We start from the raw sequence: 24,205 nt of genomic DNA, 5'->3' as shown, positions 1-24,205 counted from the left end.
TATTTTTTTGTTGTTGTCATTTTTTTGTTGGTTTTTTTAAGTTTTTTTGTTTTTTTTTTTAGTGCAAGTTAATTTTTCCCTTAGCTGCATCCCAAAGGAAGTGATATCCATACATTCCCCGTTCAGTGATGTCTACGTTTAATTACTTATACTTTATATGTATATATTTATCTTCTTATACTAGAGGGCCTGCCCCGTATTTACCTAATAAGGCGGTGGCCAGCACGGTGCGCTCTCTTCCCATTCGCTGGTGAATTCAGGCTCCTCCTTTCATACGCACTCACACAGCACACGCCAGCCAATCGGCTCTTTTCCTTTCGAGATCGGGGTGTGGGGGCGGGGGAAATCCTTCTTATGTTAACAACGGGCAGCAGGTGAGTCTGGTGCCATCGTGTCCCTTGTCCAGGCGTGAAGCAGTGTGCCAGTGTACCCCCGCGCAGCCATCTCTAACAGTTCGCCGGCATCGTCTCTGCCGATGTCGCGACCGCTTTAGCTACAAGTGCTTTTTTTTTCTCCTCCTCCCCCCCCCGCAGAAACGAGCTGCGCCGGTGAAACTGATGTGAAATTGATGTTGAGGAATGCAGGAGTTCTCGTTTTTTTTTTTTTTTTTTTTCTTTCTCTTTAATTCATCCATTTTCGGCAGTTTACTGCCCCACAGTGACAAGGGATCTTATGCTGGTCGTCTTCGAGGTCAAACTTGTAGTCGTAGCACAGCTGAAAAAGTAGAAAAAAAGCATCCAATGAACATTTTTCTTCCTCCATTATTTATCATACAAAAATCAGGTGACGGCATATACTGAAAGTGTTGCTGCATTAATGTAAAAATATTCAGCTAAATGGGAAAAATTCTACTACTTCACATTTCTGCATAATGTTACAGTCTTCCACCCATTATGATACCAGGAAACAAGACGCAAAAAGGTCCTACCTCTTCTCCTTTTTGAATTCTGCGATTTGAAGTGATGATGATTCTATGACCTCGCTCGAATGTCACCACTTCAGCTACACAATTCGGAGCACATGAATGGTTGATATACCTGAGGGAAAACAGAAACCATTCATAAAATTTCACGAGGGATACAACTTTTCAAAAACATCTTCTGACATCAGTTTTACCCACTGCTAATTGGTCACATTATGAAAAAAAAAAGAACAATTTGACATTTGCAATTATGTATTATACATGCACATTTTGATTTAAAAACTGCAAGAATTGAAGAGTGCATTGACGACAATCAAGGAAATAATGTTAAAATATCATCAATAAATGTAACTGTGTCGACAACACATTCTCTGCAAGACTTGCTCAGCCTTGAGCAGGTAGAGCTGTTCTCAACGGGCAGCTTCTCTGATTGCATCTGGGCTTTATTCAAGTCAGCACCTCCCTATGCAACTTCAAACGCTCAAAGAGGAGGCAGCTAATCCGAATGCAGCAGATTGCGCTGAACACTATTTCCAGAGTCAAACCCCCCAGCAAGAGGGGTCAAGCTCCCAGCTCAGAGAACAAGGGGTCAAGCCCCTGGCTCAGAGAACGAGGGGGCCCGAACCTGCCGGCGCAGCAGATAAGATGTGTGACAAGCACGTGTGTGAGAGCAGGCAGTGACACAGGCATACTAATTAGGTGATGTCCGTCCCCTCTCATCAAAGACACCCGAGGATTCCGAGGCGTCTTTTTGGAGTCGGCTCGATAGTGGCGGTGTTCAAAAAAAAATCCCCGTTGCAAACACGCCGTGACAAACGGCTCAATTCGTTCAGCTGACATGAAAGTTGCCAGTGATTTTGGAGCTTTTTCGTACACGCCCAGGCTGGGCTCTTCATAAAACGGCTCGTCGACCGTTAAAGGATGAGAATTCTGAGCACAGCTGCACAGAATATGGCCTGAGTTTACGCTCTTTTTGCCGAATGTAGCTGCTCTCACCTTGCCGGACCTCCTGTGAGAGTCGCGTCGATGACGTGCTCACTGTCGATGCGGAACATGTACACACCGCGATTCTGCGAAAGAAAACCACAGAAGAAGAGCAATTCACACCCGTCATCATCACCCGAGACAGCGAAACTAGGGAAATAAACTCAAGCTGCTCTTCACATTGATTGACCCTGTGTACAGAGGTCGTGGAGGTCTTGGACACAGTCCCCTGAGAAGAGAAATGGGTTTCTCTCTCATACCTGAGACTCATACATCTTCTCCTTCCTGTTTGCGACTTCATTGCGGATAACCGTTCCAATGTACTCGATCACCATGGTGTGCTTCTCGATGTCTCGGGCAGCGTACAGCCCCAGGCCCTGTGACGAGACAGCAAAGTCAGCCCACGTTTTCCCTAAACTGAGTGGCGAGGAATATCAGAGTACCCCAAAATGACACTCTGACTCACACTAGCACACGCCGGGGTTGGAAATCACAGAACCATTTTTGTCACTCATTTGCCGAACTTGACAAATTTGAACTCCTTTGCGTTTCCCGGTTTTTTCCATGCTTACATGAAACAGAAAAGTTCATCTCTCCAAGTTGTTGAATTTGGAGCTTTTTGATTGGTGTACATTTGAAAATGAATTCTTGAGCCCACATAGATACGTAATCAATGACAACCACCGTGACTGGTTAAAAATAATACATTTCCTGGCACGTCTGTTTTGTGGTTACTTTAATTTTGTGTTAATGCTGCGGTCTCCGCCCACCTGGATGCGCGAGCGAGCGAGGAAGACGTTGCTCTTCCACTCGCTCTTCATCCTGCGGTACTGCGACGACTTGGAGTGGACGAACTGCTTGCTGTAGAGGGCGCCCATCTCCCCGCCGGCCACGCTCTGGAAGGACTTGGAGGAGCCCGAGCTGGTCAGGGTGCGGGGCCTAGGGGGGAGGCATGGGACAGGAACACACATCGGAGTGACCCTGGCGCTCTCTCACCGCCACACACAAGAGCTTTCCATAACATCGTTAAACGGGCGAAGACGTGAACGAGGGCTGGAGTGACAGACGTCTACAAGCTTATGGAGGTAGACCCGCAGCAGTGTTCAATGCTGCACAGGGCAAACAATTAACAAAGGGGGTCTAAGGGAGACACATGACCACAGTTTTACCAACTAGTCAGTCCTCCCATCCCTGGATATACAATATTAGACATTCAGTACAAGCTAAGAAGCCAAAGCAGACACAATAATTGCCTCAGTAAATATCCAGCTGTATAAATGGATAACAGGTTAAATAACATTACATTCGTAATCTGCAGATAACATTGTAATCTGCGTAAATCGCTCTGGATAAGAACATCTGCTAAATGGCAATAATGTAACGATGATGTGATCTATCCAGAGGAAGTTCTCTCATCCCTGGATATACAGTATTAGGCATTCTCTACAAGCAAACCAAACACCAAACTCCAAACCAGATACGAGAACAGCATGCTAAAGAATCTATAATGGAGCAGCGTGCAGGCCACAGGACACAGGATGCAACACATAATAGAGGAAAAGTAAAATCCCACAGGATACCTTAACACAAACCTCTTGCTGTGGGAGCTGGCCTTGGGCTCGGAGCGGGCGCAGCCGGTGGGGTTGACGGCCAGCGGCAGCTCCATCAGGGGGTTGCGGCCGTAGCGGAAGGTATAGCTCTCGCACGCCTCCACCCCCGGGAGCTGCAAGGTAAACACTGCTTTTAGAGTCCTGAGGGAGGCGCACTGGGGTGATGCTAATGTCTTCAAATGAAACCCAGGGAGTGTCTTTTGTTGTACCAACCAGGAACCTGTGTACCATCAGTGGTGAATCAGAGTACGAGTCATGAATCGGACTCTGATCAAAGACTTTCCCATTTCAAATGCTTATATTTTTTCCTGCCAAAATCTAAATTTCCAAATTGATATACAGGGTAAATTTAAGATTTATTTTAATTTTTTGGAGAGCATCCACCTTGAATTCATGTCACAGAAATCATTGCTGGATATGAGATCATTGCTGAGACCAGAACCAAATAAAAATCCCTTTTCATGCTGCTAACAATGGTGTTTTACTTTGCCTAACATTTGTAAAAGCACCACTTATGAGGTCAAAGTGGGTTTTACCCAACATGAAGAGGAGGAAACTAAAACAGTGTATGATAATCAAAAGGATCATATGGTCATCTCCTCACCGATTCAGCGATCCTGGTAACTGCGGAGACGGTGAGCCCGAACAGATCCTCTCCTTTCAGGTAGACTGGGAAGAGCTTAAGCGTCCCTGACTCACTCCTCCTCTCCGCCACTGGGCCCAGAACCTTATCCCAGACTCCTGTAGGATGGAGAACAGAAAAGAGAAATGATGAGGACATAAAGCAATACTCCATGTGACCCGTCCCTGACACCTTCAATCTGCTGCAGGTCCAGTCTAAGACAGCCGATTGCTGGTGCTAACTGATTCGTAATTGCTAATTCTCGAATGCTAATTCTCTACAGTCTTAACTCAAAACGTACCTTTCGGAGTGGTGTCGGTGAGCACCAGGTCCTCGTGGCCCTGCTCCACCACGCGGATGCTGAACTCGGGCCGGCCGTCCTTCTCGTCGATGCCGCAGAGGTAGCGGCAGCGGCGGTTGCCGTGGCGCATGCTCCAGTAGATGCGGCTGGCCTCGTAGCCCACGGGGAAGATGGCGGTGGGCCCGTGGAAGGCGCGCATCTGCTGCGGCAGCAGCTGGCCGACGGCGTGGAAGATCAGGCTGCCCACGCGGAAGGTGTGGTCGCGCTCCCCGCGCCGCACCACCCCCGCCAGCTGCCGCACCTCGTCCCGCTGCACGTAGACGCGGCGGAACACGGCGAAGTAGCGCAGCTCCTGCTCCTGGGCGCCCCCGCGTGGCCGGTGCTGGTGGCACAGCATGGTCTTGTCCTTGAAGAAGGTGCACTGGGCCTTGAGGGCGCAGGTGAAGTGGTAGACGTTGGCGCAGCGCAGCCGGTGGCAGCCGCTGGTGGCGCCGGTGCGCTGGCAGTAGGCGCAGCGCACCGACAGGCCCCGCCGCAGCGCCAGCTCCACGTTGATGAGGGCGCCCGCCTGCGTCTCGTACACCTCGGTGGACCACAGCGCGCAGTTGAGGTGCACCCACAGGTCCACGTCCAGGTTGAGCAGGCGGGCGGGCCCGTCGGTGACCCCATCGCCCTCCTCGTGGCAGAAGCAGCACTTGCGGAGGTCGCGGGGCAGCGGCTCGGGCCGCAGGGAGGAGCCCAGCTTCTGCAGCAGCTCGTCGATCTCGTCCTCGTCCGGCAGGTGGAAGTCGCCCTTGGGGACGACGATCTGAACGCTCCACTTCCTCCAGCGCAGGCCCTTCCAGCGTTTCCCGTGCGAGCGGGCGTCGGCGTCGGCGTTGTGCATGGCGCGGGGGCGGGGCTTCAGCTTCACCGTCACCTTGAGGGCGTCCGGCTTGGTCTCCGCCTTGGTCTCCGAGGTGGCTGACGGGAAGGAGATGGGCGGGGTGGAGGGCGGAGACTGTTTGGGCTGGAGCTGGGCCAAGCAGTGGACGTCCAGGGTGGACATGTTGTTGTTGTACTGGTGCTGGGTTTTAGTAGGGCTCTCTTTGAGAGACGAAGGAGGGAACAAGGCAACAGATTCCTGTGGGGTTCACAACACAAGACAACAGGGTTAACCAATGAGCACTTAACCCCACATTCAACATGCAGTGTACTCATCCCAAGTGGTTAAGAAATGTTCCTTAACCTATATTTAACCCTAACCTCCACCTATTTTTCCCCCCCAATCACCAGATGAAGGTACGGACAGTATTTGAAGAATTAAATATGAATGCTGAATATGATATGATAAGCATAATATATTTTTACCTTCTACAGTTCAACACAATTGAGGTAGTTTCATGGCAACATAATTCTTAAATCAAGTATAAAAAGTCTACTATTTGTCAGGCAGAAGAATTAAGAGGCTCCTTGACATGTGTATTGAATAGGAGTGTTTTACATCAAATGTATACCCAGTCTAAAAATGAACTGATTTCTGATATAAAAATGATAACAAAACGTATGTCATGAAACCGGCTCTTAAAAGGCTGATTCACAGATGCTTGCTTTGTCCAACTAAACACTTTCCCTGTGTTTGACCAGGTCGTAGATGCCCTCTGTACAGTGAAACCACGGCACGCCCCTGTTTCCACGGGTGTGGCGGTTAGCGGGCACCGCGATGCGCACCTTGGCATCAGCAGCTTTGGACTGCGTGGAGGACGAATACAGGACGAAGCAGTTGTGGCTGCAGAAGACCCTCTCCCCCTCTGCTCCTCCTCGGACCTCCGGCGAAATCTGGGGGGAAGGAGATCCGGGAGTGAGCACAGCGCTTACTGTCTCCTCTACCCCCCCCCCCCACCATCTCCGCCCGCCCCCCCGTCGTCATGGCATTACCATTCAAACACAGCCACGGGGGACACATCGAGAGATCAAAGGCTCCCGCGCACGTGAACCCCCCGCGCGGACGCCAAAAGGAGTCACTCCATTTACATACCCCTTGTATCTGGGGAACATCAAACAGATCCCGGATCTGAATAACCTGCGTTTTCGACGGCTGCGCCATTCGCGGACTGCAGGCCTTCTTAAAAATGCACCCTCCCATCATTCTGTTCTCCTCCCAGACAGCATCGGTTAACCCCCTAATTGCGCTGGGACTGCACGTTTCGCTCAATAGGCAAGGATTTGCATAATTACAGTCTGCTTCGTGTGCCTCTGAGCGGGATCTTGAGAAATATACACTTTGAAGTCCACTTTGGACTCTTGATTACTGCGTGTCTGCAGACTGCATCATCCAGGAACAAATGAAAAAAGTAATACATATGAATATACAGTGAGATCTGACAACCAAAGGAAAACATGCACATTCATATCACTTCTCATTGTTTAATAATATACAACACACGTTAAACGATATTCTCACAAGTCAATGGAACGCTACTTTTTCTGGTACTAATGCTTTCTCTCTTCAGACGGCTGTACCTGTTTGTCAGGGGAAAAGTCTTTGTTGGACTTTCGAACTCCATTTCCCAGAACCACCACCTTGCAGTGGCAACACCACTGTGGTCTGGGCCCGGTTGGGTGGTTTCCCCTGACCACTGCTGGACCTGGAGCGCAGACAGACATAGTTATTCAACAAGGACACACAGCCGAACACTCGTCTGATGGAAAGGCAATGTTTCCACAGAAATAAATTAAAAAAGCTACACGAATAAATAAATATCAGAATAGTATGTTTGTTTTATGGCGATAGTGTTTACAGGGTGGCTCACCAGACGCGCTCAGGGTATTGACCGAGCTTCCAACCTCTAATGAAAACATTTTTAAAGTGTGCATAAACAGGATGAGTGGTGAACAAGTGGACTGACAGTTAAATTATAGTTTGCATCCATCAATCAGAGCACTCAAAAAAGCCTATTTAGCTTTCATTTTTCCAACCCAAGAAAACAAAAACAACGATATTGTGAGAAAATGACTTCTCGACTGTGAGAAATCTTTACAAATTTGAGTTCCAATATTTCAACATGACATTTCAATTTTGACTTAAATTTTAACACAAAAACACACTGTAATGTAGAATTTAGATGTCTTAGCGCCCAACATGACATGACCTCTACTTCAGGATGTGTAGGCAAACGGACCACATTCATAGGTCATATTTCTGTACATCTACTCTCTAAACACTCTGAGGCTCTATATCAACTAGCTCTAGGGGCCTTTAATGGATGACATCAGGGTAAAGGACAGCAGGGAATACAAGGCTGAACAGTCTTTGTTGCCTGCTTGATAAAGCACCATAAAACAAGATTCACGACAGAGCCTCGCAATAACGGCTCTGGGGAAACACAATAAACGCCCAGCGGGGGCCGTAGTGTCGTGATGAATGTGTCACGGGCCTCGGCGTTTCGCTCACCAGCGCTGACGGGGGGAAACTGGATCTGGGGGGGCACGGTCCCGGGCGGCCCGGCGGGCCTCATGAACCGCACCATGCCCTGCGGGCCGGCCCCGGGCCCCCGGAACATGGAGGGGTGGCTATGGTGGGGTCCCTGCGGGCCCCTGTCTGGGGCATTGCTGACCTCGTAGCTGCAGGGGGTCTTGACGCACAGCAGGTCAGCCACGGCCGCCACCACGCCGCTGATGTTCTGGGAGAGAGAGCAAAGAAGCGCGGCTCACTTCTGGGTCCCCCACGCAACGTGGGTCAAAAGGTTGGTTCCCTGAGCACATAAGACCCGTGGAAAGTTCTGGATACACCAGATTTATAAGCCAGCCTGTTGGCTCTGTGTGTGCGCTTGCCTCATCCAGCTGAATCTGCTCCCTGTGCTTGGCTTGGAAATGCTAACTTTTTAAACAGAACTATATTACTGTAGTATAAGCTATGTTTATAATGTTTCAAATAATAAAACACGTACCTTAAAACTTCCATTAAACTTCTCTAACAAGTGCTGACCACTTTTAGTGCAAGAAAGAGTTTATTCTTCCCCCCCAAGTAACTAAATTATGTAATTCTTTTTTTCCAGCTGACAATCTAGATTGATTGTTGCTGACAATATTTTACCTATTATCAATTAATATATCTGAATTTGATGCTTTACTCAGTCGCAATACCCCATCTCTAATTTAAACCCTCTGGTTGGAGCCCAGTTCCTTAACCACTACGGTCTAATCACTCACCTCTGCTGCGGTTGGGTTCAGGGTGATTGCTATGGACACCAGCCCTGTTTTCGGGCCGTTCGGGGCATACCCAAACTGCGACCCGAAGAAAGAGCTCTGGGGCTCCATCTTCACGTCCCGCTCCCGGGCTTCAGACCCTTCACCATGAAACAAGGACACACTTTAATGTCAACTTCACACAGAAGATGGCGGCATGCAATTTCACGCAAAGCAGGCTGGCAGGCCGGCTCTCCCGCACATAGCAGTCCCAAATGAGCCGCGATTCTTCCACTCCCGCCAGTCCGCTCTGATCATATTCAAACAACCAATCAATCCAGAGTCACTGCGCTCACATTTCAGACAATTACACCCGGATGCCTTTTATCTTCCCTGCTAGTTCAATTCCAAATTTTATAATAATACAGTTTCACATCATCTCCTGTTTTCTTTGTATTAGGGCCAAGGACTGGAGGATGAGGGCTGGGTTTTGGGGCGAGGGGGGGCCTACCTTTGCCGCTAGAGCTGGGCAGCATTGGAATGACAGGGGAGGGTGCGGGGGAGGGGGGCTCCACCTTCACCAGGGACAGATCCGGGTAGCGGCTGATCTCCACGCCGACCACGCTCTCCGGGGACGAGGAGGGGACGAAGCTGTCGGGCGTGTCCCTGTCATCGCAGTGTTCCTGGCCCCTGCACACAGCGGAGACAGCGGTGCCCTTCATGAGCCAACTGAGTCCAAGAGCCTAAAGCTCAACTGTACCAGCCCCTCCAAAAACACTGGGTGCATTCCCAATCTTTCACGCTGGCACACGTTGTGCTCATAAGCACTGCAGATGTGTCATGTACTTGTTCTTTGTGTGGTGTGGCTTGACTGTGTATTTTTGTGAACTTGTGTTGAACACTTTTTGGGTATTTTTGGCTCCTTCCTTCTAGTTCTTTTTACAATACAGATAGCATCTCTTACTGCCGTTATACGATTTTATGTGAACATTGTTTATATTGCTTTTATTATGTGAGATTATAACAAAGTGGTCTGACCTAATCTTATCTGACTCAGCTGAGTTGACATGCAGCGTGGTTTTTCATGGCTTGAATGGTTGGCAGGTTAAAGAGAACCAATCAAACAAAGTGCCCAACACTCCTTTTAGTTGTGTTCAAGAAGCAGTGGACTTCATAACCACGGTTGCCCATGACCCACCTGAGCTCCTCCTGGTTGTTGTGAGGGGGTGTGGGAAGGGAGGCGGGCACATCCACTGTTTTGGGGCCCTGAGCGATTGCCCGTGCCAACATGTCCTCCTCCGGTCTGAACGGGGTCTGCATCTGCTTTGGGCCTAAGCTTTTAGCCACTGCAGGAGAGAGCAACATAAATACTCTTCAGCCATGCACAGCACATACTCAGAAATAAGACCTGGGATCCAGCATGCAGACTGGATAGGCAACCGAAAGGCAACGCCAGCAGTGGGATCACTGTCAGTGACACTGCGCAAACGAAACATCAAAGTAGCTTGACAGAATGAGTGATATTACAAATAGTTAAAAGGAATCTCACAGACATTTCAAAATTAAGAACAGAAGGAAAGCAAGGAACTGGATGTACCATTTCCTGAGCTAGATAATGACAGATTTCACAGGCTCAGTAAGGAGAAAAAAAAAAAAAAAAAAAAACACTGTCCATACCATCATGCCCACCCATGATGCCAGCCTTGTTGGCCAGCTCCTCACTCGTGGCAAAGCCGTTGACCATCTTCTGCCGGGCCATTGGAGGCGGGGTGGGGGGCAGGGAAGCAGGGGGCGTCGGGGGGTTGCTCAGGTTGTTCTGCTGCAAAAGTTCACACAATCATTACATTCACCTCAATGGTCAGTAAGCCAATCAATCAATCCGATCAGACAGCCAATCAGTCAAGAAAGCTGCAGCTTGAAAGGTTATGCATTAGTCATCTCCACAGGTGTGTACCGCATAATTCTTTGGCAATAAAAACAAGACGGAAAAAAAAGAAAAAAAAAAGCTGTCTGATGGGACAAAAATAGAAAAAAATGATTCATTGACGGCTTTATTTAACTTATAATTCATTTATTAAATTACTTCCACCCAGCTTCATCCTCAAGGTCTTGTATTATACATGCTGAGTGACTCCCCCTGATGAGCTGCCAAGCCAACGGGGCCTTACGCAAGACCCCCCCCCCTCTCAGGGCTGCCAGCCAGGAGCTGCAGAGCTGACAGCTTTACTACTGTCTGGAAATCCAGTTTGGAGCTGGGCTCACGTGTGCTGGACGTGATGTGGGCGGGCGGGTGGCCGCTCCTTCACAGGGGTGGGATGTGTGTGTGTGTGTGGGGGGGGTCTCACCTTGTAGATGAGCTGGGAGTAGTAGTCAGAGACGCCGTCCAGGGACGCGCTGCCGAAGGTCCCGGAGAGCCGGCTCTCCCCGTTCAGCTGGCTGCTACCATAAGGGGGGAAGTGGGCGAAGTTGACCCCTATCAGGGGCTCCATCAGTGGCAGGAGCGAGAGTTGCTATGGGGATGGGAGATGGAGGGAAGGGGGGGGGGGGGCACAGGTCAGACAGATTCTCAAGGAGTAGAGAGGTACCACCACCAGGTCCTCCAGACATCTCCACTCTGAACCTTCACATGCTCCTCTCTCTGCAGCACCTTTCTTGATTTGCCTTTAAAAAAATTACACCCAAAAAAAAACTTCTCATGTTGTTTTGAGGTAAAATTGCATGCATCACTTTGGTTGATTGTTTGAAGACCTGGACTTACTTTTGGATGCAAGACAGACAAAATGATGTTGGACATACAAGAAATATGTATATAACATGTGTATATGCAATCGGTTGTTGCGACTTTCTGGTTTCCATGGAGAGCTCTATCTGAAGCAGGTACACTTATGAATATGTAAATAGGACAGTAAATCATATTGAATCCATTTAAATACAGAGCATAATCAAACCATAATAAGAAAGTGACTGCGGGCCAACTCCAGAATTCCTCCGTTTCTTTGAAACGAAGCAAATCATCGCCTTTGTTTATCGTTTTAAAATAATTATACTGACTTTTTCATTTAATTCCTCTTTAAGCATTCCAGAAACTCCATTAACAGCATTTTCCATAATTATTCTTCACCGTACTGCAATTAAAACATAATGAAAGTAATTGCTTACCAAGACAACTGCAATTAAGTAGGTACTTTGAAAGTGTAAGTAAAAGTTTCTACTTAGAAAAAAAGGTAATTTAAATTCGAATGCCACCACAGTGGAAAAAAACAAACAAAAAACAACATTAAACTTATATTTACCATACCAATACACCCCCCAAGGTGTATAATGCAGTCTGTATTTGCCTCTCAGAGACTAATTTAGAAATACTGATTCACTCGATCCATATTGAGCCATATTCATTTATGTTAATCCTCACTAAACATCCATCATCGCCGGTGACAAATTATAGCATTCTGTTGGAAGGGAGAGGGCAGGTTTTTATCAATAGCAGGAAAGGCAGTGGAATTTCCATACTTTGGCTTCATTACGTGCTCTTCCGCAATCACCATTCATAACACGGCCCGTTATAGCCGTCACCCGACGGCATCATCCGTTAGGCGATAATCACTGCGTCACGCGGTGATGCATGAGCCGGGGTACGCCGCGGAAAAAAACGGCACACCGGAGGGAATAGATCATTACAGAGGGTGTGGGTAATTACCGCCGTGATCGATATGTTACTGGGTGGTTTCTTTTCCGATATAAGGCTGGATTTCTCAACAAAGGGATGCCGAGGCTATGTAAATCCTAAACGAGCGCCTGGTGAATAAAATATTCAGACCTCACCTCAAATCGCACTGCTTTACATATATGTATTCACGATGAGTACCTAATTTTCCCGGGGGGGTTGCTGGGGGAGGGAGGTGGGTCAGAAAGCTGAACGAGCCACCGCGTGGCGTAACCGTTTGAACTCGGTCATTAGCGTCTCAGCGCTAACAGCATGTTGCGTTCGTGTTTCAGATGGGTCATTAGTGTGCTGGTGCTAATTCGACATTGCTTATCTGTTTGAGCTGAGTCATTAGTGTGCTGGTGCTACTACAAAAGCTGTGTATCTTTGAGCGAGGTCATTAGTGAGTAGGAGCTAATGCCGCATGGCGTATATGCTTGCGCTATGTTGTTAGCATATCAGTAGCAATGCCACAATGCCTGCCTATTTTTGCTAGGCTATCAGCATGTTGGTGCTAATGCCATACTGCATACAGTACCTGTTTGAATGGGGTTGTTAGCATTTCAGCTCTAAAGCCGCATTTGGTACAGTACCTGTTTTAGCTGAGTCATCAGCGTGTCGGTGCTGGAATAAACCATCTGTCTGTCCTCCTCCTCCTTCTTCCTCTTTTTGTACCGAGAGGCGGGCTTCTCGCCGCTCTTGGGAGCTCTCTTGTTGCGCTTTTTCTTGTCCTGATCCGGCTGATGTGCGAGGGCCTCAGGGTTTCCCGAAAGCTGGCTCACACCAACCACCTACGGAGCCGGGAGAAGGACATTCAAAAGAGGATAAATTAAATACTGGGGAAACGTGGCCTTCAGGACCACCATCCTAAAGGCCATACGTGTGCACATCCAGGAGCATACAGAACACAAAATGTCAGCAATGACAGCAAAATACAAAAGCCGTCATTCTATTGTTCTGTTCATTCTTTGCGTGGGAAATTCAGGACATGGGGAAAGGGAAGTCAAACGTCAAAACGAATTTATTCACGTTACTGATCTGTGAAATGCATTCTGCTGAACAGAGTTAACTGCATAGATCAATAAGCAAGACCTTAAGCTGTCCTCTATTAAATGCCACAGTGGGAAAGGCAGTTAAAAGAAAGTATTTGTCCACTGCATTTACAGTTAAAATCCCACCGAGACAACTTCCTTTAAGTGAGTTTATAGTTCAGGTCATAGTTTTACTGGGGTCACAAGGATACTGTGAGATTCAACTTATAAATGATTTTCGAATATTTGTTTAATATAAACTTGTGTATAATCAAATGTTGCTTGAGATGTATTTTTACAGTGCAACATTAATAATTAAGGTAAATGTCCTTAATCAGAAAATCTAAATCACCATTTATGTTTCAATACTGACGTATGTTTATTTTTACTGGCGCTTAAAGGGCAAATTAATATCCATAATGATGCATTACTTTTTCATAGGACACGTTCTTATCTTCCCTGTCACAAGTATCTGTTGTTTTATAACAGTATTTCTGGGCCCATATCCGTTGCTGTAATTTTCCAGCCTGCTGGTAAGAGTGTTTACAGTATGAGTCACACATATTTTCTGAAGCGTGAACCCGAGACCTGCTCTCTCTGTGATAATCTGGGAGGCTGAAGAGTCAAGCCCAGGGTCCTCACCCCTGTGCTGTCTGCAGGGCCACGCTTCTGCAGTGCCTTGGTCTCCGGCGGCTCCTCGTCCTCCGACCGCAGGCTGTCGTCCGACCTCTGGTGGGGGAGCGACGGCGGCGTGCCCTTGTGCTTCAGCAGGTGCTTCAGCAGCTCGTTGCTGGACTCGCCCTTGGTGGCGTGGGCGGGGCTGTGGCCCGCGGGGTGAGGCGACGCCCCTTCCTTCCCCTCCTCCACCTTCACGGCTCCGGCCGCCTGCTCCAGCCTGTGGTCTCTGGGCCCGTGGCACTCGCTGGCCTCTACCTGCTCCAGCTTGATGTTGCTGAGGATCCTGTCCGCTTCGTCTGGGTGGTGGGGCCTGTCTGCATCCGAGCACGGCCGGCCCAGCCCCGCCCCGCTGCCGCTACCCCCCGACAGCTGCCGCTCCAGCTCGGAGGGGGGCAGGCTGCCCAGGGAGCCTGGTGTGGAGGAGCCTGCAGGAGGCTCACAGTCTTGCTGGGCGCTCCTGGTGGGTGTGGAGGATGTGTCGGACACGCAGGGGGTCAGTGGGGCGGTGAGGTCCGAATGCGGGGTAGAGGGCGTCTTCACAGAGTCTGCGTCCTCGTCCTTCTTCTTCTTCCGGTTCCTCTTCTTCTTCCCCTTCTCCTCAGGGATGATGTTGGAGTAGAGCTGGATCAGTGACTGTCCGGACCCCGGGTAATTTGGGGGTAGGGGTGTGGCCGACTCCATCCCGAAGGGGGGTCCCTCCCCAGCCCCGCCTTTGGGCATCATGCCGGGTCCCCCAAATCTCATCGGCCTGGGCTGACCCGGGGCGAAGTTTGGCCCCTGCATTGCAAGATTGTTGGGTCTAAAGTTGGGTCCCATCTCAGGGCCAAAGGGCCTGCGTTCTCCGCCCTGCATGAAGGGGGCGCCAGGGGGTGAGCCCATGAAGCCCGGCTGCATGCTCTGCTGCTGGGGGAACATTTGGCCGAGCTGCCGCTGTGGCCTCTGCGGCTGCATGAAGTCGTGGGGCAGGTCCGAGTTGTAGAAGGCCATCTGGGAGAGCGGCGCCCGGTTGGCGTCGGCTCCCAGCATGCCTTGCTGTTCCATCTCCAGGCGCTGCTGCAGGGCGCGCTGCCGCTCCACCTCCTGCATCAGCTGCACCCGCTGCCGCTCCTGCTGCTCCCGGAGGCGCTCCTTCCTCTCCCGCTCCTGGAAGCCCTCGCTGAACGGGTTGTTGTCGTCGAACTTGACATGGGGGGAGTCGCCGGTCGCCTGCGCCGGCTTGCCCCCCGCCATCGGGGGCTGGGGGGGCTGGCCGGGGTTGGCGGGTGGGGCCCCTTGGGGCGGCACTAGTCCGGGCATTCTGGGGCCGCCCATGGGGAGTGGGGCGCCGGGGTGCCATCCTGGTTGGTTGGGCATTCGGGGCGGGTTGGGTGGGCCCGGGTGTGGCTGCATCTGCATCATGGGGTTCATCATGGTCTGGGGCATCGGTGCGCCCCCTGGCATGACGCCCGGCTGGCCTGGTACCCCCGGTATCCCCACCGGCTGCAGCCCACACTGCTGCTGCTTGACCCGGTACTCCTCGATCAGCTCGGCATGCTCCTTCTGCTGCTTCCGTATCTAACGGCGAGAAAGAGGCCAAAAGTGAGGAGGTCAGCAGGCGAAACAGTGCCATGCACACAAATCACCTGAGAGGCAGAACGGGAGAAGCCTAAAAAACTTGGAGGTTTTATATAAGCGATCACAAAAGGCCCTGAGTGTGTGCTTATAGAACTGACAGAGGAATGGTGCAATGCCGGGGTGTAATTGGTCTTCGCTGTTCTCAAGGGTGCCTGGCCGAGCAAGGTCTCCTCGCTCTCTGTTGAGAAGGGCAGAGGGAGTGGACACAATGGGCAAAATAAACCAATTTGTAACATCAGATGCGACGGCAGAGAGAGGTCATGTGACTTCACATGTCCTCAGATTTTTCCAGGGCGTACTGTTTGCCTCGAGAACCGGGAATTACTCCGGGAAGATGGCACGCTATGCTCTCTGCTCTTACAGCTGCTAACAACGGGGAGCCGTCATGGGCTAGCAGCAGGCTGACCCCCACCGAGAACAAATTACATTAATGGGATGTCATGGGGCACCATAGTATTTTACGGCAAGAGAGCTGCCAGTCAATACTATGGGGCAAATAATATCAGATACAATGGTAATCTCACCATTCTTGCAACCCATATTTTTCATTTGTTTAGCATTTTTTTTTCCACAGTGCTTACTGTCTCTCAGTTTTGCTCAGCCAAAGACCTAATAAGAACCAAACAATACATTTTGGTGTGAAAGATTAAATATGGCTAGCTTATACAACCTCATGTCAGAGTAAGCACTCAGAACCACTGATTCACATCAGCTATATAAACTGCATGGGAAACACATTACAATGGCCTTGGACCTCTCTATTTACATACATAATTTGTGTAATTACATTATGTGTTGAGGGCTTTCTATACAGTAAGCAAAAAAGCAGCTGCAGTTATGTATGTAAATACATAGGTACAGGGCCACTGTAATGTGGAGTAGCACCAAGTGTAGTGTCACATGGGTATGCACAGACCATTAAATGGAGGCACACAGTTGCAGTACCTGCTCCAGCTGCTTCTGCACCATGCCCTGCTGCTCTGTCACGTGCTTCAGCTGCTCCGCATCCTCTTCCGGAAACTCCCGCCCGGCTTTCTTGGCCGTGCGCTGCTTGGCTGAGAGGGCCTTTTTGGATTTCCTGTGCGCCCCGATCTGCTCTTCCAGAAACTTCTGCTGCATCTGGAGAAGCTGCTGTGTCTCCTTCAGCCACTCTTCATACTGCTTCTTTTGCGCGTCGTCTGAGGCGGAGAGATAAGCAAGGGACGGTCAGCTCTGAGAATCTGCCACCGTGTTCTCGTCATTAATATCGTCTTCATTTTGAAAACAAATTTCTATAGAATATGCAGGTTGACACGTGATATGACAGCTTCGCAAAACCATCTATATATATATATATATATACATACACAGGAAAATCATTTCCAATCAAAATGACAATGAACACCAATTGGATTATGCATTGTGTGTTTTAAAACTTGATACATAATCAATTAAAACAAGTAAAACAAACCTGAAAGGAAAAAGTTATAATTTAAACATTGCGATTACACTCACTGACAAATCCTGGTCCAAAATTGGGAGGATTGGGTCTCGCCATATGGGGTACCAGCTTGCCATCCTGGAAAAGGTTTGGAAACAAATGCTCAAATTATCATACAATATGTACTTTACTGTACAACTGATTTGTGAATTAAGCCTGCTTTAGGTAATAATGGTAGAGTGAATCCCATAATGGCCGTAAACCACCATCGAATTAGCCAATCAAAAGACTTTGTTCTCCACAACGCAGCTCTGGGGTTCTGCTGGCTCAAATCAGTGAGTACCTTCACCCATTTTGGAAGGTTGTGAACCTACCATTCCAACAACCTGCTGGGGAACTGCAGCATTATCAGGACACTCAGCTGCTGGCATTTGATGGGCACCCATCTGAAACCTGCCATTAAATGAAAGACACTATTATTCCAGAAACAAGCTATCAAATGTACAGGTAAATCCAGGGTCGCATTCCTTTTGTGAAGTATATCATTAAACCACTATGCAATCTGAAGCAACTACATACAGAACGGCTGCAAAATGCACTGGTTATAACAACTTACAGGTCCTCTTTTAAAGGACTGATACAGCCTAACACATGAAACTCCTCACTGGCAGATCTAATGAATGCCTACTAAAGTTATCATAGTTACATGTTGTGGACATTAATAAAAATTTGTACAGCCTTTTTCCCCACAACATAAATCAACTGACTAATCTTTTATAATGAAAGACCTTAAGTATAAGTGCTACCAAAATAGCAGAATGGCAAATTCAAGAGCTTCATACCTGTTCATGACCATGGGTGCCATTCCCATGTTGTTCTGAACCATCACTTTGTTGATTCCCTTTAGGGCGACCATCTTTGCTTTCATGATAGGATCAGTAATTGCATCAAAATCTGCAGATGTATGAGACATAACATCAGTAATAAAGCCAAAGACCATAAATATAAAACATTTTATAAAGTAACAAATATTTAATTTTGTACATAATTCATCCGCTGTATAATCAAAATCCTACATATGACTATCCTCCATTCTATTGGGAAACCTTGAGAACTTGTTCTTAAGGACTTTGCTTTTCTAACACCCTTGACAAGATAATCTGAACCATTTATCCATTACCAGATCACTAAATGATGCTGTACTGTTCTGAAAGCAAAAAGTCTAGGACAGCATGGGCTTGTGGACAAAGCCTAAGAAAAGTGAGGGTCAGCATGGTCTCAATGCTCCTTGGCCTTACCGATGTTGGGGAAGAAGGAATCACTGGAGCGCTGGCGGATCATGGCCTGCATCTGCCTCTGCTGCTGCTGCTCCTGCCTCTCCTGGTCCAGGAGGTCCTGCAGAAGCAGGGGCTGCTCCTCCAGTAGCAAGGGCCTGTTCTGCTGGCCCACGGCCTGGGAGAACATAGCCTGCTGGCCCTGGGCCATGCTGTTATTAGCAAGCTGCTGATTACCCATGGGGAGCATCTGGTCCATCTGCTGGGTGGCTCCAAAGTTCTGGCAAGGGGGCTGTCCCTGCATGATGTTCTGATTCCCCAAAGGTGCTCCCTGCGTGGGGTCCATCATGTGGCCCATAGCCAGACTAGGGTTCAGCACATGCTCTGGGATTTGCCCCGCAGTCATCATGACGCTGGGATTCTGCGCCATTCCTGGTAACTGGCTAGGTATAGCTGAGGGGTCACTCTGTTCGGGACCCATCGGGCCATGTGGAACATCCTCCGATTTCTCCTTGATGAGCAAGCTGGAGAGGACTGGTGTGGAGCCAGGGAGGGCGCCAGCACAGGGCTGAATAGCATGCTGGGCTGAGGCCTCAGAGAGGCCTGAACTATTTCCAGCTGTCCCTTCATTACTTTGGTCTCTGCAGGGGGGCTCCTGCCCATGCATTAGACTGTCTTTGCCTTCCATCTTAATGGTCTGTTCAGCACACATGGTATTGGCTCTCTGATTGGAACCGGCTTCCTGTTTGACATGGCTCTGAGACTCTGCCACATCCCCAGGCCTACCCATCCTGGACTCAGCCATTGCCTGAGAAGATGACCCAGAACTGGTAGAACTTGTGTTCCTTTTCTCCGCCAGCGCTTTCTGTAAATCCGAGGCCTCACTGTGATCATCGATGGGATCGCTGAGGTCGAGCTCTTCATTGAACATGTCTTTCTTGTCCTCCAGGTCAAGCTCGGGATCTGTGTAGGCGATGATGTCAAACTTCCCCGACCTGAAAAAGTCATCCAGGTGCAAGTCGTTGGTTTCAAGGTCCAAGTCCTTCCCATCTTCTGGGTCGAGGTTGAGGTTTTCCAGGTCTGCGTCGACCAAGTCTTTCACCTCCACGTCTTCGAGGTCTTTCACCGCAGAGTCGTCGGCATCCAGTTTCTCCTCGATTCCGTCGGCGGCGGCTATCGGGATCTCTTCGGATTGTTCAGCAGGTGCTGCAGGAAGGAGGACGGGTGGAGCCGTGCTGAAGGACTCACTGGAACTCGGGTGGCTCAGAGACCTCACAAGCTGAGGCCCGGCATTCATTTGCATGGGGGGCTGGTGTAGGTTTTCCATGCTGGACGACATCTGCATGTGGCCGGCCATTCCTCCAAGCTGGTTCATCGCGGGGTCCATCATCCTGGGACCCTGAGCCGCAGGGAATCCAACCTCAGGTCCACCAATGAGCCCTTGCGGCCTTGGGGCCTGGCCAGACGGATCCATGGTGTTCCCACCCATGACCGGAGGCCCGAAAGGAAGCCTCATCCTGGCATCCGGAGCTCTGTGTCGGAGCTCTATGAAAGGCTGTCCCATGATATTGTGCTGTGGCATTGGCATTCCTCGTGGGGGGAAGTGCTGGGGGAGCCCCGCCGAGTTGTTTCCCATGGACCTGGCCATATCGACAGACGTAGACCTCCGCATCTGTGGGGGGAGGTCCATCATAGGAGCCTGCATCTGGTGAGGAGGGTTCATGAAGCGTTCCTGCCCTCCATGAGGTGCCTGACCACCAGGGGGAAATCCAAGCCTGATGGAAAAAAAATGACATCGAAAAGAAAGAGAATTTTAATACGAATTCATAACATCTTCAAAAGCAGTAAGTAACACTTAGTAGTAACACTTTACAAGTATTATTTCAATCAATCATAATGAAAGACACAAACCTTGGTCCATGAGGCCTCATTCCCATATTGACAACATCTCCAGGAAATTGTGGTCTTGCAAAATGCCCCTCGTTGGGAAAAGGTCCATGTCGGTCACCTGGGAAGGGCCCAGGGAACCTCAGTGGTCCTCTCATGGTCCCCGGGTACGGGGGAGGAGGTCTGCCGAACATGTCGTTCTGCTGGCCTGAGTTTTCCTGTGACCAGTGGCGGGGCGTTCCAGGGCCTACAGCCATATTCTGCTCCTGCAGGCTCTTCTCTTGGCGAACAGCGCTCTTCTGCTGCTGCTGTCTCAGGATCAGCTCTCTTATACGCTGCCGCTAAAAAAAAAAAAAAAAAAAATACGATATATTTGAGCAATATATGAAATAAACAGATTCAGCACAGGTCTTGTTTTTTCCTTGAAACACAGACAATGGTTCACATACATATGTATAACATATTGATAGCAACTGATGGGCAGTAAATCAATGGATGGAAACAGTGTATTAGAGAGAGCTTACCTGTCTGAGTCTCTCTTCTGTGTCTGCCAAAGGTCCGCCACTATGTGCCTCAGAGGATGTTCCAGCAGACTGTGGGAGGGCTGAAAACTGTCCCAAATCCTGGGAGCCACCCTCCTGTCCTGCTCCTTGGTCTTTCACATCATGAGAGAGCCTTTCCCCAGATGGTGGTCGAGGTGTCATAGGGGCCTGCTCGTAGGGATCATGAACAGGAGTCTGGTTGGGTGGGTGAGATGGAGAAAATCCATTGTCTGATGCGCCTGTATGCTTTGGTGTCTGAGATCCAGGGGCGGCCGGCCTCACAAAGGTCTCCTGCTGCATTCTGGCTTGAGGCACTGAGAAAGGGTCTTGATTGGGCATGGGTCCAGGCCTGGCGACTGGCCTATTGAACCCGTCAGGGCCTGCCCCGGGCCGTGGGGTTCCTGGAGGCTGGGCGTAAGGATCCATCAGCACGGGTCGGGGTGTTCCAGGTGGCTGGGCGTATGGGTCATTGCTCACAGGTCTTGGGGTCCCTGGAGGGTAGGCGTAAGGATCAGCATTTCTCTGGCTGCCAGGCGATTTAGAGAACCTCTCTGCAGAGGCCGGCCGGGGAGTACCGGGAGGCTGGGCATAAGGGTCTACCGAATGCGAGGGGGACGGCTTGCGATTGGGAAGCTGCTGCTGAGGCTGCTGCAAGTACTGGTCCACAGCAACTGGACGGGGGTTAGCCGAGGGGGGCTGGGGGTAAGGGCCTGAGGAGGGCCTTGGGGTGCCAGGAGGCTGAGCGTAAGGGTCAGAAGATGGGCGAGGAGTACCGGGAGGCTGAGCGTAGGGGTCAGATGAGGGTCGTGGAGTACCTGGAGGCTGGGCGTAGGGATCAGGCATAGACTGGGAGTAATCCGGCCTGGGGGTTGATGGAGCATGAGCGTATGGATCTCTCTGAGGTTCCCGTGCCACTGCACCTGGCTGGGGGAATGGGTTGCGTAACATCCTTTGAGGGTTATTAAAGCCGTCATTCATTGATGGGCGAGGAGTGAGGGGAGGATGTGCGTAAGGGTCACTCTGCTGGTTTTGAGAGAATCCATCCGAGGGCATGGGACTTGGCACAGGCCTGTCGTAGGGGTCAATAGGTCCACGCCGTGGCGCAGAATGCATGGAGCCGTAGGGGTCTTGCGACTGAGGGGGTGGCATTGGCATTTTGAAGAGTGGCACGGAGCCAGACTCATTGCTTCCTGGGATAGGCGTCAAAAGGGGCCTGGAGTAGGGGTCGGACAGGATCATCCGGTTTTGAGGCATTCGTTGGTAAACCTCATTTCGAAGAGCGGGCCTAGTGAACGTGTTGCCCCCCGGAGAACTCATTACATGTCTCCCCTGTTCAGGACCAAGGCTTGTCCTGGGGGGATCCATGGGCTTCAGAAATGGGTCGGCAGGCGCCACAGGCCTGGGGGTGTCGGGTGGCTTTGCGTAGGGGTCGCTGCTCATGGACGTCGGCGAGCCGAAGGACTCGTGTGCCGGTGACGGCCTCCCCCTTTCCTGCTGCTCCAGAGACCGCGGGGACTTGCCGGACTCCGAATTCCTCCTGGGCGCGCTCGACCCAATAGGCGGTGGCCTCGGAGTCCCCACCATCTTGGCGTACGGATCCCACGGAGAAGACGGCCTGGAGCTGGACGAGCCTGGCGAGAACACCTGCGGGGACTGCGGCTGAGACGACTGCCCCTGTGAACATCCGTCCTGGGCAGGCGTGCGGGATGCAGCAGGGGGAGGAGGTGGGGGCCGCAGAAAGACATCGTCTGCAGACTCCGATGCCGCCGCTCCGGGCAGCTGCGGCCTAGCGAAACTGTCTTTAGGCACCATCTGATGCATGGGGGATGCGCTCCCGTTACTAGGCTGTGGGGTTGCGGGACTCTGGTTGCCGCTGTTTGGAGTCTCCCCGTCTGCCTGGCCACCTAACTGCTGCTGTTGCTGCTGCTGCAGTTGCTGCTGCTCGTTCTTCACCTGCTCCAGCTTCTGGGTGGCTTCGATCTTAGCTTGCTGTTTACTTTTCTGTCTCATTTGCTGTCAACGAAAGACAAACAAAATCGTTTTCATATTAGGCCATTCATAAGTACTGCGTTACAACTTCCGAGTTTACACGCACTACCAAGAATGCTGGGACCTGCTCGGTTTTCAGAAAGATCTGCTGTTTTGCAGAAGCAGTGTGACCAGCAGCGTTGAACCAAAGAGAAAAAACAACACAAACCTTTCAATACAAAATAGAGGAAAATGGAGTTAGACTCAGAATTAAGAGTTAGAAGTAGAACTTGGAGCTAACCAAGATGAGGCAATTTCCAGCCCTGCAATTCTACTCTTGTATATTTGCTTTACTACTTTTTTGGCAAAAACAGAGTGGAGCAGTGCCTTGATATTTTTCCCCTTTTTTCTGTCATTCAATTTGGCTGACTGGAAAGTCCAAAAGGGACTCTTTTTGATGATTTCATAGCTTTGTTTTATGGACGCTTTTCAACTGCTTTCTGATATGAGGCCCCAGTGTTGGACTTGAAACCCCATTTTTTTTTCCCAGTGACAACTGAGAATTGGACCCTGTGCAATGCCAAGTGCATGACTGATGGTGAGTGTACCTCAGACTAAACTGTTATTCACATTCCAAGTTATGATCAAGCCTGTTCACCCACTGGGTGCGTCACCATTCCCAGAAAAGCAGAAAGTCAGTTCAGATCAATTACTGTGGCACTCCCTCCTACAAAGCACCTTTGATCTACAAGGAAATCTTGGGGTTCTCACTTCTACATTCAGGCAACTGTGAGCAGTGCAGGACGCCAATGAGCCTCTACTGACCCGGCATCCAAATTATCTGCCCACAAACCCACTTTGCCACTAGGGGGCGCCATACTGTCCCAGTACACAGCGGGTCCAGTTGGTTTCCCCTCACCTGTCGAAACTTCCACTCCTGCTCGTGCTCAGACTCCTTGTGCTTCAGCGGATCCTTGAAGAGGGGTTCCGATTCCAGCGGGACAGCGGGGTCGAATGCATCAGGCGGCTGCTGCTGCTGCTGCTGCCGTTTGATGGATTCATTAGACAGCTGGACTTTGTTTATGCGTAGGGCAGCCCTGTTATCTCTGGCCTTTTGCTGAAAACAAACACAAACGCACACATTGAGGGCATTTAATTAAAGGCGAGGGAAAAACCTGGCAAATTGTAATAAAAAAAGATTCACTGTAAAACAGACCCTTCTTAAATAGAATTTTTACAAGGTGCAGACCCCCTAGAATTTACTGCCCACTACATCATTTGATCCAATTATGAATTTATTTCACTAGCAGACCCGCTGTTAGCACCAACTCTGATAGCTGCAATTCCTTTGTTAGAGTTTGAATGCCAGAATTTTACACAATATGTTGAAAAAAACGTCCCAGAGACAACTTATAAATTAGCCTGAAGCCAATGGGGACATTTCCTAGCAGAACTTATTAGAGACACACTGGAAAAACAGAT

At 49.9% G+C, this 24,205-nt stretch overlaps 1 protein-coding gene across 2 annotated transcripts in view; it reads right to left on the bottom strand.

Annotated features, from left to right (window-relative positions):
- Nucleotides 1–593: 593 nt before the first annotated feature.
- LOC118771234 (histone-lysine N-methyltransferase 2C-like) overlaps nucleotides 594–24,205 on the bottom strand; it is a 103,799-nt gene continuing 80,187 nt past the window's right edge. For both annotated transcript variants that reach the window (XM_036519167.1, XM_036519168.1), the window contains 26 exons: nucleotides 23,643–23,840; nucleotides 20,738–22,768; nucleotides 20,238–20,554; nucleotides 18,351–20,101; nucleotides 17,895–18,006; nucleotides 17,427–17,505; nucleotides 17,127–17,190; nucleotides 16,578–16,810; nucleotides 13,983–15,572; nucleotides 12,903–13,100; nucleotides 10,952–11,116; nucleotides 10,284–10,425; nucleotides 9,805–9,952; nucleotides 9,118–9,296; nucleotides 8,631–8,767; nucleotides 7,873–8,101; nucleotides 6,942–7,066; nucleotides 6,150–6,257; nucleotides 4,440–5,562; nucleotides 4,121–4,257; nucleotides 3,487–3,629; nucleotides 2,677–2,845; nucleotides 2,167–2,283; nucleotides 1,919–1,992; nucleotides 929–1,037; nucleotides 594–714 (listed from right to left, as the gene is read on the bottom strand). In XM_036519167.1, coding sequence (XP_036375060.1) covers nucleotides 622–714; nucleotides 929–1,037; nucleotides 1,919–1,992; nucleotides 2,167–2,283; nucleotides 2,677–2,845; nucleotides 3,487–3,629; nucleotides 4,121–4,257; nucleotides 4,440–5,562; nucleotides 6,150–6,257; nucleotides 6,942–7,066; nucleotides 7,873–8,101; nucleotides 8,631–8,767; nucleotides 9,118–9,296; nucleotides 9,805–9,952; nucleotides 10,284–10,425; nucleotides 10,952–11,116; nucleotides 12,903–13,100; nucleotides 13,983–15,572; nucleotides 16,578–16,810; nucleotides 17,127–17,190; nucleotides 17,427–17,505; nucleotides 17,895–18,006; nucleotides 18,351–20,101; nucleotides 20,238–20,554; nucleotides 20,738–22,768; nucleotides 23,643–23,840 — 9,771 coding nt within the window. In that variant the 3' untranslated portion in view covers nucleotides 594–621. The remainder of the gene's footprint in view (nucleotides 715–928; nucleotides 1,038–1,918; nucleotides 1,993–2,166; nucleotides 2,284–2,676; nucleotides 2,846–3,486; nucleotides 3,630–4,120; nucleotides 4,258–4,439; nucleotides 5,563–6,149; nucleotides 6,258–6,941; nucleotides 7,067–7,872; nucleotides 8,102–8,630; nucleotides 8,768–9,117; nucleotides 9,297–9,804; nucleotides 9,953–10,283; nucleotides 10,426–10,951; nucleotides 11,117–12,902; nucleotides 13,101–13,982; nucleotides 15,573–16,577; nucleotides 16,811–17,126; nucleotides 17,191–17,426; nucleotides 17,506–17,894; nucleotides 18,007–18,350; nucleotides 20,102–20,237; nucleotides 20,555–20,737; nucleotides 22,769–23,642; nucleotides 23,841–24,205) is intronic.

Source organism: Megalops cyprinoides, chromosome 24 (genome assembly GCF_013368585.1).
Source record: "Megalops cyprinoides isolate fMegCyp1 chromosome 24, fMegCyp1.pri, whole genome shotgun sequence".
NCBI lineage: Eukaryota > Metazoa > Chordata > Actinopteri > Elopiformes > Megalopidae > Megalops > Megalops cyprinoides.
This window is presented reverse-complemented; position numbering and strand designations above follow the sequence as displayed.